The sequence below is a fragment of the Sapajus apella genome, unplaced genomic scaffold (genome assembly GCF_009761245.1).
Source record: "Sapajus apella isolate SASKATOON/1434 unplaced genomic scaffold, GSC_monkey_1.0 scaffold117, whole genome shotgun sequence".
NCBI classification, from domain to species: Eukaryota; Metazoa; Chordata; class Mammalia; order Primates; family Cebidae; genus Sapajus; species Sapajus apella.
This window is the reverse complement of record NW_022437057.1, coordinates 652,404-667,367: the sequence shown is the minus strand read 5'-3', so window position 1 is coordinate 667,367 and position 14,964 is coordinate 652,404. Positions and strand designations below refer to the sequence as shown.

At 39.6% G+C, this 14,964-nt stretch overlaps 1 protein-coding gene across 5 annotated transcripts in view; it reads right to left on the bottom strand.

Annotated features, from left to right (window-relative positions):
• RANBP17 (RAN binding protein 17) overlaps positions 1-14,964 on the bottom strand; it is a 392,396-nt gene that overhangs the window by 56,872 nt on the left and 320,560 nt on the right. For all 5 annotated transcript variants that reach the window (XR_004263498.1, XM_032260328.1, XM_032260329.1 and 2 more), the window contains one exon: positions 1,574-1,788. Coding sequence is in view for 4 of the 5 variants with exons in the window: in XM_032260328.1 (XP_032116219.1) it covers positions 1,574-1,788 (215 nt within the window). In the remaining variant the exon portion in view is untranslated. The remainder of the gene's footprint in view (positions 1-1,573; positions 1,789-14,964) is intronic.

Genomic DNA, 14,964 nt, shown 5'->3' with positions numbered 1-14,964 from the left:
TTTTCTGGACTGGAACACTGTAACACTGAACAGTGCTTAACAGCAGCTAGGAAATCTTTTTTTGTTTTTTAAACACAAAGAAATTTGCTGTTATAATGGGATTTGGCATCGTAGTCTGTTGTATTAATATAATGCTAATCCATCTAACTAAATAATAATTTGGTAAAGAGCACTTAATATTTACCATATACTACTGGCAAAAGATAAGTGCATGAGAAAGATACCTAAAAAATCTCAAATGCAATCCAAACCAGTATAAAAGAAACATATTTCTCAGACATATTAGAGAAGCTGGGCAAGGAGGTTCATGTTGGTAATTCCAGCTATTTGGGAGGCTGGGGCAGGAGAACTGCTTAAGCCCAGGAGTCTGAGAACAGCCTGGGCAACATAGGAAGACCCTGCCTCTAAAAAAAAAAAAAAAAAAAAAAAAAGATAAACCAGAGGAGCAATTCTTAAAGTGATGTTAAGATCAACTCAGCAAGAATCACTTGGGGTACTTGTTAAAAATGCAGTTTCCTGATCCCCACTTCAGACTCACTAAATGACAAACTCTAGTGGAGGCTCTGAAATGTACATTTTAAACACATATGCTAAGAGAGTCTTATGCACCCTCAAGTTTGAGAATTACTATGTTAAAGTTTTGCTTGACCATTAGAAGAAAAAATATTAGAGAAAGTTCTTGGAAACACACCAGTTGTCTTGGTGGACTTTAACTGTAGTGAAGTGACTCTCTACATATAGCTGATTTGACTCAAAAGTTTCTATTTTGTAATTTCTGTCAAACAGACATATCCTTCAATGATCATTCCATTCTATTACAAGGAAGCTTAATAACTTTGGCTTGAGATGTGGCCCTTCCAAGATTAGTTTAAAAAGGTGGAAGACAATGCACTAGTCCACTAGGAGATCAAGGAGCATTTCATTTTTTTTTTTTTTTTTGAGACAGAGTCTCGCTCTGTCACCAGGCGCCAAGCTGGAGTGCAGTGGCGCGATCTCGGCTCACTGCAACCTCTGCCTCCCGGGTTCAAGCAATTCTCCTGTCTCAGCCTCCTGAATAGCTGGGACTACAGGCACGCCCCACCATGTCCAGCTAATTTTTGTATTTTTTTTTAGTAGAGAGGGGGTTTCACCATGTTGGCCAGGAGGGTCTCGATCTCGTGATTCCCCTGCCTTGGCCTCCCAAAGTGCTGGGATTACAGGCGTGAGCCACCGCAACCGACCAAGGAGCATTTCTTACACAGGCTAACAAAGGTCTTCCAGATTTTGCTCGTAACCTTGGGTGGGAGCAGGAGAAAAGGCATGAATGAAGCCTGAGCACGATCTGGCTGTGTTACTCAAGTATATAACTGCTACTACATTGGGCACATATTGGTTTCTGTATAATCAGGCAGAGATGTTAAAAAAAAAAAAAGCCACAATAGTTTTCCAAATTCTGTAAGTTAGATCAAGTTTGCTGTCTTAAAACATAAAATGTTCTAGGCTAACTCCCTGGGCTTCATTATAACACTTCCAGGCCTGTGGTGGTGTTACTTCACATTTCATACAAGGACTCCCGTGATGCATTATTGCTTACTAGCAAGTCACTGTGAGACACTGACAGCAGCATTTTGACAAAGGCCCGGAGTACATTGTCAAAATGGTTGTCCCCATACAACTTGAAGACGCCAAAGCTGACATAATTTCCACACAAGGCAGACTTGAGAGCTGAATAGCAGATGGAGATGCCCTTGAGTTTCATTGGATAAATCTGATCTTTTGAGAGGCTCCCAAGGGACAGGATCTGATTACCTGTTTTAGGGTAAAAGCAGAAAAAGAAAGTGACATAAGTAGATGTCATTCAAAGCAGTTATGGGACACACTAACGTTTTTACTTTACTGCTAATGTTCACTTCCTCCCAGCATATTTTAAGAATTTTTTTATTCATTGTAATAAAAAATATAAATACATATGGCAGTTTACCTGGAAATACAAAAGGCCCAAAGAAAAACAGTCAAGGATATTGGAAAAGCTCTATATTTTCATCTGCGTGGTGATCACACAGATGTACACACAGATATGTAAAAATTCATTAAGCTGTACTCTTAAGATTAGTTCATTTTACTTTATGTGTTATCTTGTCAATAAAAAGTTTTAAAAAGTAGGTTGAAGCTAAGTCAAGAGAAAAACATAACCTGACTGAGATGTAAATTACCCTAAATTCTTGGTGAATTTTTCACCTTTTATATGAATTTGATCCTGAGTGACTTCACTTTCAGGAGGCTCACAGGCTTGCTACATGAATTCGATGGACCAACACACACAGCTGTTCTTGGTGCAGTGCACAGTAAAGAGTACTTCCCTTGTCTTCTTCAGACGATCTCAAGAGATGATTGTTTTAAAAATTGTACTTAAATTCTGTGTTGACCATCAGAAGACAAAGACATGTTTGTATGATCACCTTAAAATTTTCTGTAGTAGTTAGTTAGCATTTATAATCAATCATTTCTGTTTCTGAAATGCGTACTAGTAAGTCCGTTACTAGGTAATACTTGATAATGCTTTAAAAATATGTATCAAGTAATACATATATATATATTTAGTAATACTCTTTTTCCTGGTGGGATGATTGTTGCCTCTAAAACTGAAACTACATTCAATTTACAAAATTGAGGAATATAATAGAGTGGCTTATACTGTGTCAACTTGGCTAACAAGAATTAAGTTTCCTAGACTCCACTTTCCTATATGGTTGTGGGCTAGAATTGGTTAAAAGAGAACTCTGCGTGAGATTTGGAAGCTGGGAGTGAAGGAGCTGCCATGACTGTCTGAAGGCTGTCGTGGTTGGGGGTGGTGAGAGTAAGATGCAGAAATGCTGCTGGTTTCACTTGTCCTTGTTCTTCCTTGTTCTGTCTGTGTCTAGAACTACTAGCCCTGCTGACCAACATCTCCAAGCCCACCACCAAACAGGTGGTAGCAAACTTACAGAAGCAATAGCTATGCAGAGGCAACAGCCTTCTACTGACTTCTACAGCACTCCACCAGCTACCTTCCGACCCCTAATCCTTTCATAGTTCCACTCTAGCACCTACCTATATGTGTCTGGTTTCCAGATTTCCCTGCAAATTCCAACTTGTCTATGCCATTGTTTCAGGAGGGCCGATCAGTAATTTTTTTTCCCCCGAACCTTCAACTCTCCCCTTTGGACCTATTTCCCCATCTTTGCCTAAGATTGTACAAGGTCTAATTTCTAAAATACGTTATCCATTCCAAAAGTATTATCGTGCTTGTTTTTCCCGCTGTGAAGCTTGACTGATACATTACGGTAACCACATGTGTACTAAGGTTAAGCAGGACCAATGCTTCTAGCAGAGCATGAAACACAGGGCCAGTGCAGGGTAAAGGTTCCCTCTTCTTGATCTGCCTTGATCTGTTCCATGTATGGGGAGCATTTCCATATGCATATTTTCTTCTGTGTAGCCTTAATAATAGTCCATGTGGCCGGGCGCGGTGGCTCAAGCCTGTAATCCCAGCACTTTGGGAGGCCGAGGCGGGTGGATCACAAGGTCAAGAGATCGAGACCATCCTGGTCAACATGGTGAAACCCCGTCTCTACTAAAAATACAAAAAATAAGCTGGGCATGGTGGTGCATGCCTGTAATCCCAGCTACTCAGGAGGCTGAGGCAGGAGAATTGCCTGAACCCAGGAGGCGGAGGTTGCGGTGAGTCGAGATCGCGCCATTGCACTCCAGCCTGGGTAACAAGAGCGAAACTCCGTCTCAAAAAAAAAAAAAAAAAATAGTCCATGTGACATTGCTTATAATTCATATATCTGAATGGCAAAACCATGGTCTAGAAGGCAGAAGCATATCTTGTATGTCAACATCAAATTCTGTACCCTCTTTCATGATCTCATTCTAACTTACCTTACAGAGATAGATAGTTGTATAAAGATTCAACTCGAAATGACAGCATTTATTTAACAGCTACTATGTGTGAGGTGCTGGTATAAACAAATGAATAAAATAAAATCTCCCTGAGGGAGTTCAGTCTGGTGGGGGCAACAGACCTGTAAATAAATAATTCCATACAATGCCACAAACGCCATCAGAGGTATGTCAAGATGTTATGCAAACAGAAAAAGAGACCAACTTTCCCTGGGCAGGAGGGCAGGGGGAAAGGCTTCATAGAACACGTTAAGTTTGAAGGATAAATTGAATTTGCCCACATGAACTTGGGAAAAGAGGAGTGTACTCTGGGTAGATGAAATGCAAAGGCATGGAGGTCTAAGAAAGCTGGGTATTTTAGAAAAGAACAGTTCTCAACCACCGTTTTTCTACCTTTGCCTCAAATTCAATTTAAACCAAGGTTAGACATTTTCCCTCCTTCCCTTTCCCAAGAAAGAACAGCACTGCATACACATGTGATGAAAAGAGCTAGGGTAATTTTGGAAGGGGGAGGGTGATTCACGGGTTTTGTGTTTGTTGGGAAGGCCATGGTAAAAGTGAGAAAACTTCTGGGGCCTTTTTATGCTGATATCCTTATGGGGAAAGTAAGGGTCCTATATTCTGTAGTAATAGATGAAACAGGCAGGCTAAGAATTGCCTGATATGACAAAAAATTTGTAAAGGACTGGATAATCTATTATCAAGAAGCATTATTTAGAATCATAACTGTTATCTCTGTTAATGCTGCAATTTGGCATATATGTTTTGCCTTTTGGACTATGTCAGATACATCTGTATTAACCCATTTATGCCAAAAGTTGCAAATTTTTGTTGTGAAAAATCAGAACTTGGTGATGACCCTGAGCAGTAGGATATAAATAACTCCCACAAGCTTAGCGTTCTAATAACGGAACACTAGGCATAAATGGATTAAGATGGTAATTAATATACTATTTTGACTTTGCAACAGTAGAACGATGAATACTTTTGAAATAGGAACCTACCTCATTTTGCTCAATTGCCTCACCATTCCATGGTGATTAAAAAAGACTACAGAAAAGAAGGCTTGGCCATGTTATCCATTTATTTACTCGAATGCAGCTTTATTCAATAAGTATTTTTCAGCAATACGTACTGGAATTGTTGGTCCTGCCCTCAAAACCTGAAAATCTAGGAGTTAGACTCACATTAGTTATAAACAAAAGTGACAGGGCTTAGGTTTGTTTTTGATCTTCCTCTCTAGGTATGATATCCCTCCTTGTCCTCCCTGCTCCACTCCACACCTAGAAAGTTCTACTCCTTCCTTGTCAGCGCTTCCTTTGTAAGAGGAGATCGATGTTGCACTAAGGGAGAGCTAGGGGACGATGGCATTGCCAGGTTGGCAGCTACTAAAGCCAGTAACAACTGCTACTTTGGTACCACTGTAGCAGTCCAAAAGTGGATCAAACTTTAATGATATAAAAGAGACTTTCAAAGCCTAGAACCAAACGGAAAAACTCTAATTGTTTCCCACTGAGTACCTCTGCCATAATTTGGGGAGGGGAAAAGAGATACTGTAACATCCTTAAGCTGGGTAAGATAGATGCTGAGGCTATGTTGGGGCTCAGGGGAGAAGCCGGCTGTGAATCCAATGGTTAACCTGGCCAAAGGCAACAGCAGGGAATGGGGGCACAAGTAATATGGAATTCCCATTCTTACTCTTGTGCATGCTGTAGCAGTATAAGAAATCTCATTAGATAATGAGGAGAAACAACTGAGAAATGAGCACAGAGGATCCCTGATCTACATAATTTGGCTTATGAGAAATATTTTCCTCATTATTAGCTTAAGAGAACTGCTTGGGGTTCTCCTTCTTCACTTCCACTCTCGGTCCTTCATGGAGAGGCTTTTGTTGTTGTTATTAGCTTCCAGCACTCAGAGGTACCCTTCTAGACAATTCATAAGATGTACTTTTAAAGAGGGATACACATAGGAAGATGTCAAATCTCCTGTTCATCTGCGACCAAGTCTCAGGTCTACTTTTATTTTAAATTATTTTTTCTCCCGAGACCTATCTTTTTTACTGAGTGACAGAATCCAGGATGTCTTCTTCTTCAGAAGAGACTCCCATTAGCCAAAAAAGAATGGTTTTCTTTCACAGGGCTCAGCTGGAGAACTATATAATAAGATAATATTCTAACAGAAGATAAACATATAGTACAGAAGGTAGTGATTCACAGTGTGGGCTTTTGACTCGTATTGACCTGGTCTGAATCCTAGATCTTTCCTTACTACCTAGGTATCTGAGTAGATTATTAATTTATGTAAGTCACAGTTTCCTCATCTACAAAATGAGGATAATAACACCTATAATTCACGAGGCTCTTATGTGGAGTAAAGGAGACAGCATATGCAGAGTAGCTGCCACAGGAGCTGGCACAGTGCTCAATAAATGCAAACTATGACAATACACAGTACTTGGGGATCATTTTTTTTCTCCTGTCTAATGGCTTGTAAGTTTACATTTGGAGCTTGGAAAAGAGGAGCAGGTGAAGCTGAGTGTGTGTGGTATAAAACAATGTCACTTCCCTCTAATTCTTTTCATTTACACAATTCAAAGTAAGGTCAATACTCTATCATTTGACAGCCTCCTCTCTGTTTCTTCACTAGACAATTAGCACAGGGGATTACAGTTTTGCTGTTTGCTTTGCATTCCACCAATTTGCTATACCTCAAAAGAATATTTAGAAAAGTGATGCAAGGGATAAGATACACCATAGTAGTATCTTATACCAGGAGGAACTAACGGTATAAACAATGTTATTTCTTGGCTTACAAAACAATCAATCACGTTGATTTACCTTTTCTTTTTCTCTTTTAATCTCTAAAATCTAAAAGTGAATTTGATAGCTAGTTGACAACTGTATAGGCTGAATGTCTTCACTCATCATTGGAAATAACAGTCACGTGAAGAGAATTGCAACTTGTTGACATTCTTTTACTTCAGGTCACTCAGTGCACTCTTGTCTCTGCAAACCAGCTAAGGTTTCTGGACATAAATGGTTTGGGACAGAACTGAACCTGTAAAGACTGGAGGGAATATAATATTTCCCTTTCAGGTTGAAAAAGATAACACAATGCAGTGTTGATAAAAATGTAGGAAAATAAGAAAATTGTTGGAAATATAAAATTAGTACAACCATTCTAGGAGGCAATTTGGTAACATTTATTAAAAATATTTTCAAAAGGCTGCGTGCCATGGCTTGCACCTGTAATCCCAGCACTTTGGGAGGCTGAAGCTGATGGATCACTTGAGCCCAGTAGCTTGAGACCAGCGTAGGCAACATGGCAAAATCCTGTCTCTACAAAAATTACAAAAAATTAGCAGGTGTAGTGGAATGCATCATTAGTCCCAGTTACTTGGGAAGCCGAGGTGGGAGGGTAACCTGAGCCCGGGAGGTTGAGGCTGCAGTGAGCCATGATCACACCACGGTACTCCAGCCTGGGTGACAGAGTGAGACTCTGTCTTGAAAAATGTGTGTAGATCAATTTCTAGATCAATTTCTACATCCGAATACTAACATTCCCTACCGTTTATATCTTTCTCGTATCATCTGCACTCACATACACCGTCTTCAGTAAAAGTCAATCCCTCACCATGTCCAACCAGTTCCTATCTCCTCTCTCTTATGTGCGTAAGGACAAAGCACCAATAATTTTCGCCCTTCTCTACTATGCAATCTTTTGTGCGTGTTTGCTATTGGATCATTCTCATCAGAATACAAGTCACAATACTGTCTCTTCCATGAAAAAAAAGAAAAAAAGACACACGCAAAACCTTCTCTAAGGCTTACTTCCCCTGCTGGATTATTGCTCAATTCATTGTTTCCATTTCTTCTCTTTTCATTCTCTTTTATGCCCGCTCCATTCATGGTGCTCTTTTCAAGGTTACTAATGACCTCCTTGTTGCTAACTGTAATGGCTGACTCTTAGACTTCATCTTACTTGATTCACTGGGAGCTTTTGTCATAGGTGACCACCTTGTCTTCCAAGACACATTCTCACATTCTCTTGATTTGCTTCAGTGTTCGCTCCGTCTTACTCTTCTTTGCTGGTTCCTTCTTCTTTCTTATCTTCCATCATTGGAATGTAGCAGAACTCAAACCTAAGTTCTCCTCTATATTTACACTCACCCCTAGTTCTAGAAGATGTGCTGCTGAAGCAAGCATACTCATTCCTAGTTCTTACCTAGTTCTGCAGCTTTAAATATCATCTATGAGTCAAATGACTGACTCCCTAGACCTATTTTCCAAACTCCAGAATAAAAAGTCCATATTGGTATTCAACATCTCCACTTGGATATTAATCAATATCTCAAATTCAACACAACCAAAATGGAGCTTTTTGTCCCCCACACCCATCTTAGCCTTCTCCATCTCAGTTGATGGTAACTACTTCCTTCTAGTTCCTTGTGCTCAAATCCCCTGATGACATTTTTTTCTGTCTTATCATTCATCCAATGCATCAAGGAATTTGATTTGTCTTCCCTTCATAATATATCCAGAATCTGACCACTTCTCAGCACTCCCACTGCTACTGCTTTGTTCAAAGCCAGTATCAAACTTGGCCAGAATTACTGCACACTGTCTTATCTCGCTTCCCTGCTTATACCTTTAATCCTCTATAGTCTATCCTTAATATAGCAGCCTGAGTAATTTTTTAAAAACTTAGGTCAGGTTATGTCATTCCTGTGCTCAAAATGTTCTAGAGGCCGTCTGTTTTACTTAGAGTGTCCTTTGTAGGGACATGGATGAACCTGGAAACCATCATACTCAGCAAACTGACACAAGAGCAAAGAATCAAACACCGCATGTTGTCACTTATCGGCGGGTGTTGAACAATGAGAACACATGGACACAGGGAGGGGAGCACTACACACTGGGGTCTGTTGGGGGGAAATGGGGGAGGGACGGGGGGTGGGGAGAGATAGCATGGGGAGAAATGCCAGATATTGGTGAAGGGGAGGAAGGCAGCAAATCACACTGCCATTTGTGTACCTATGCAACAATCTTGCATGTTCTTCACATGTACCCCAAAACCTAAAATACAATTAAAAATAAATAAATAAATAAAACGTGGAACTACAACTCAAAAAAAAAAAAAGAGTTAAAGTCAAAGTGATGTTTGTGGGTAACAGGCCCTGCGTAATACTGTTCTTGTCATTACTCTCCCTTGTTCACTCTGCTCCAGCTACTGACCTCCTTGCTGCTCTTCAGACATGCCAGGTAGACTCCCACCTTAAGACTCTACCATTTGCTGTTTCCTCAGCCTGGAATGGTCGTCTTCAAGAAATCCACATGACTAACTCCCTCATTTACTGGGAGTCTTTGTTCAAATGTCACATTTTCAATGAGGCCTAATTTGACCACTCTAATAATGCAACATGTCCCTAATTCCTGGCACTTAAGGGTTTGTGTGTGTGTGTGTGTGTGTGTGTGTGTGTGTGTGTGTGTGTGTATGTGTGTGTTTTACAAAAAGAAGTTTAAGGATCACAACAAAGCTGAGAGAGAGGTACAGTGATTACCATACATCTTCTGCCCCACACATGCACAGCCTCCCCACTATCAACATCCCCTGCTAGAGAGGTGTCTTTGTTACAATCTGAACCTATACTGACATATCATTATCAGCCAATGTCATAGTTTACATCAGCATTCACTGTTGGTGGTGTACATTATTATGTATAATGCATTTCTCCAAACCCATAGAGGGTATACATGCATCCACCATTATAGTATCACACTGAGTTTCAATGCACCCAAAATCCTCTGCTCTGCCTGTTCCTCTTTCCCTGTCCCCTAACCACTGGCAGTCACTCAGCTTTTACTGTTTTACTAACATTCCCTGACATTTATACCTTTCCTTTTTAGTTTTCCCTTTTCCAGAATGTCACGTAGTTGGAATTCTATAGTAGGTAAGCCTTTCCAGACTGGCTTCTTTCACTCAGTAAGCGGCATTATGGTTCTTCCATATCATATCTTTTTGTAATTTGGTAGTTTTTTTTTTTTTAAGTGCTGAATAACATTCCATTGTCTGGATCTACCGATGTTTATTTATCCACCCACCTATTGAAGAGAATAAGTTTCAGTTTTGGCAGTTGAGAATAAAGCTACTATAAACATCAGTGTGTATGTTTTCGTGTGAACCTAAGTTTTCAAAGTAAATACGAAGGGCATGATTACTGGATAGTACAATGACTGTGTTTAGTTTCATGGGAAGCTGCTGTCTTCTAAAGTGTCTGCACCATTCTGCATTCTACCAGCAATGAATTAGAGTTTCTGTTGTTTCACTTTCTGGGATTAACATGCCCCCTTATCCTGATCTATTTTCTTTCTTTCTTTTTTTTTTTTTTTTAATTCACTTATTACCTTCTTTTTCTTTTCTAATTTTTTTATAGAGATGGGTTCTCACTGTGATGGCCAGGCTAGTCTCAAACTCCTGGGCTCAAGCAAGAATGCTCCTCCATCAGCCTCCCAGAGTGTTAGGATTACAGGCATGAGCAGCTGCACCCAACCTACCTTCTAATTAATAGTTAATTTCTTTTTTGGTTTGTCCATTGATGTATCCAAAGAGCCTAGAACAGCACCTGCTGTTCTTATTACACATTTGTTGAACGAATGACTAAAACTCACAAAGCTGAATGTACAAAGTTATTGACTGACGCACTATGTATGATAATGAAAAAGCAGATGTTCAGCAAAAGGCGATTAATAAATTATAGTATGACCATAAAATGGGAAATTTTGCAGCTATTTAAAAAGATGAGGTAGATTTATGTATGTTAACATAGAACAGTGACCATAATATAAGTAGAAAACAACAAATTACAGAATAGCAAGTATATTATGATATCACTTTTGGAAAAATATGTGTATATGTACACATAAAAAGCATAGAAGGGCACACACACTAAATTGTTAATAACGGTTAACTTTGGGTGATGAACGCGGGGTTTTCCCATACCAAGTTAAAAATGAAAAATTTAAAGCTTACAGAGTTTATTTTGAAATAACATTGCTAGATTTTTTTTCCTATATTATTTTATAGTTAAAGAAAAGAAAAAAAAATATTTTGGATGAAACAACATGGGAAAGAAAGTGACAGATACTGAAAAACACAATAGAAAAAGGACATGGTAGTATAAGCGGACCCCAGGCTGTATGCTTACGGTGGTTCCAGACCTCCCTTAACTTTGCAGCATACATTGCTGACATAGAAGATGGAATTTCAGCACTGATGTAATTTGGTTTCAGAACTCTCAGAGTAATGTTGTCCAATAATTTAATTACAAATTTAAGTATGCTTCACTATCTTTTTTGAATAAAAGATTTTATCTAGCTTATTTCATAAGCATATTAGTGTATATAAAAATCTTAAAAACATTAACTTGCAACCTCAATATTTCAAACTATTTGAAGTTTCTGCTTCCCTTTGTTGCCATGCATATGGAAGTCTAACATTACCTACAGCATAGGCAAAATTTGAATTCCACCTTTACATAGTATTATTTATATTTCCCATAAGCTAGGTAATCTTAAAAGATAATTTTTTTTTTTTTTAATGGAGTTTCGCTCTTGCTACCCAGGCTGGAGTGCAATGGCGCGATCTCGGCTCACCGCAACCTCCGCCTCCTGGGTTCAGGCAATTCTCCTGCCTCAGCCTCCTGAGTCGCTGGGATTACAGGCACGCGCCACCACGCCCAGCTGATTTTTTTGTATTTTTAGTAGAGACGGGGTTTCACCATGTTGACCAGGATGGTCTCCATCTCTTGACCTCGTGATCCACCCGCCTCGGCCTCCCAAAGTGCTGGGATTACAGGTGTGAGCCACCGCGCCTGGCCAAAAGATAATTTTTAATGGTTGCAATTTACTCGATTGAACTGATATATCCTCTGTCATTCAAGCATTTTGCTGTCTGTAGTTATTTTGCTATTTGTTTGTTTTCCCATTTTTCACTGTTATGAATAATGCAACATCGAAGATCTTCAGCTGTAGTTAGCTCTCCTCTATCATTAGATTATTTCCTTAGAACAAAAAGAGAAATGAGTTTATAAAGGTTTTGGACATTTTTATAATTCTTGCTTTTCCATGGGGCCATATCAACTAACTGAAAAAGAAAAAAAATATGAAGTAATTCTCAGTGTGTAAAGCTTACAGAGTTTATTTTGAAATCATTATATATTTTTTCTTATTTGTTGAAAGGAATTTCAACTAGATGCTCAATTGTTAACTGGTAGCTACTAGCAAAACCTACTTCTAGTCTCTCAGTCAGATGGAACCATTTCTTGAGTGATCTCATGTGCAAATAATAGAATCAGGTACTGGGGAAAGTCTTGTCCCAGACTGAATATTAACAAAAAGAAAACTAGAGTGAAGATGGCAAGGATCCTACTTATAGTCTTAGAACAGTATTTGGTACAAAACAGTACATATGAGTCTATAAATTCCCAAGAACTGGTATACTTTTCTTCGAGTGATAACATACATTTTGTAAAATCATATTATCATATAGGAGAGAATCATGTTGAGATAGGAAAGGAAGAGGAGACATAAAATATTCCTAGCATTGTATGCTAATTTAAATAATAAATCCTGGCCAGGCGTGATGGCGCAAACCTGTGATCCAAGGACTTTGGGAAGCTGAGGGGGAAGGATTGCTTGAAGTGAGAAGTTTGAGAAAAGTCAGGGCAACATAGTGAGGTCCTGTCTTTACTTAAATTAAAAAAAAGAAAAATTAGTCAAGCATGGTGGTACATGCCTGTAGTCCCAGGTACTCAGGAAGCTGAGGTGGGAGAATCACCTGAGTCCAGGACTTCAAGCGTTCAGCAAATTATGTTCATGACACTGCATTCCAGCCTGGGTGACAGAGTCAGACCTTGTCTCAACAAAAAACAAAACAAAACAAAACAAAGACTAATTCTGTTCCTTTCTCTTCTAGCTTTACATCAGAGTCTTGCTCTGTTGCCTAGGCTGGAGTGCAATGGTGTGATCTCAGCTCACTGCAACCTCTGTCTCCTTGGTTCAAGCAATTCTCCTGCCTCAGCCTCCCAAGAAGCTGGGATTATAGGCACTGCCACCATGCCTGGCTACTTTTTTGTATTTTTAGTAGAAATGAGGTTTTGTCCTGTTGGTTAGGCTGGTCTTGAACTCCCGACCTCAGGTGACCCCCCTCCCCCCCCCCTTGTGGTTCCACAAAGCTGTGGATTGGTGTTTTAGGCATGGGCCCCCCCCCCCCAACAGATTTTTTTTTTTTTTTTTGCATCTTATTTATCTTCCTATCTCTCACAGGATCAGAAACATAGTAACAGTAAATGCTTGGCTGGGTGTGGTGGCTCATGCCTGCAATCCCAGCACTTCCGGAGGCCAAGGTGGGCAGATCACTTGAGGTCAGGAGTTTGAAATCCGCCTGGCCAACACAGTGAAACCCCATCTCTACTAAAAATACAAAAATTAGCCAGGCATGGTGGTGAGCGCCTGTAATTCCAGCCACTCAGGAGGCTGAGGCAGAAGAATCACTTGAATCCAGGAGGTGGAGGTTGCAGTGAGCCGAGATCACACCACTGCACTCCAGCCTGGGTGACAGAGCAAGGTTGTTTCAAAAAAAAAAAAAAGTAAATGCTCAACAAATGTTAGGTGCATGGATGAAGGAAGCCACTGAACTCTAAGCACTTGTTCAGCTATCATCTTCAAGGTCTTATTTTGTAAGCCACCCGATCCTGGGTTTGGAATCCTCGAGGTATTGATCATTCTGCTGCCTCCACAAGACTTTGTGAACCTTACTCTTTGCTACTTTGTTATCATATGTCCCAGTCAACTGATAAGATCTAAGACCATATCCACAGTTCCTGGACAATCAGTCTGGAGAACTGTTATTCTTTGGTGATATTTTATTAATTCTCTAGTTATTTCAAGACCAGTGAATTCTTTAGCAATCTTCTTGTAATCATTTATGCATAAGCATAGGCACACCTTGGAAATACTGTCATTTCAGTTCCAGCCTACTACGATAAAGCAAATATCCCAATAAAGTTATACAACTTTTTTCTTGTTTCTAAGTGTATATAAAAGTTATGTTTATACGTTACTGTAGTCTATTACGTGTGCAACAACCATATGTCTAAAAAATGAATATACTATAATTTAAGAAATATTTTATTGCTAAAAAATGCTAGCAATCATCTGAGCCTTCAGTGAGTTGTAATCTTTTTCCTGGTGGAAGGTATGGCCTCGATATTGATGGCTGCTGACTGATCAGGGTAGTTGCCAAAGGTTGAGGTGGCTGTGGCAATTTCTTAAAATCAGACAACAATGATTTTAAGATTTCTCTGTAGCATACGATGCTGTTTGATAGCATTTGACCCACAGGAGAACGTCTTTAAAGAGTGAAGTCGGTCCTCTCAAACTCTACCGCCGCTTTATCAACTAAGGTTATGTAACATTCTAAAGCTTTTGTCATTTCAACAATATTCACAGCATCTTTACCACAAGTAGATTTCATCTCAAGACACCACTTTCTTTGGTCATCCAGAAGAAGCAACTTCTCATCCATTCAAGTTTTATCACGAGACTGCGCAGTTCAGTCACATCTTCAAGCTCAACTTCTAATTATAGGTCTCTTGCTGTTTCAACTGCATCTGTAGTTAATTTCTCCCCTGATGTCTTGAACACTTCAGTCATTCATGAGGCTCGGAATCAACTTCTTTCAAAGTTCTGCTAAATGCTGACTTTCCCTCCTCCTGTGAATCACAAATGTTCTTGATGGCATCAAGAATGGTGTATCCTTTCTGGAAAGTTTTCCATGTACTTTGCCCGGATCCGTCAGAGGAATCACTATCTATGGCAGCTATAGCTTTACAAAATGTATTTCTTAAATAATGTGACGTGAAAGTCAAAACTACTCCCTTGATTCATGGGCTGCAGAACTAATTAATCTCCTTGTACATCTTCATCAGAGCTCCTGGGTGACCAGGTGCACTGTCAGTGAGCAGTAACCTTTTGGAGG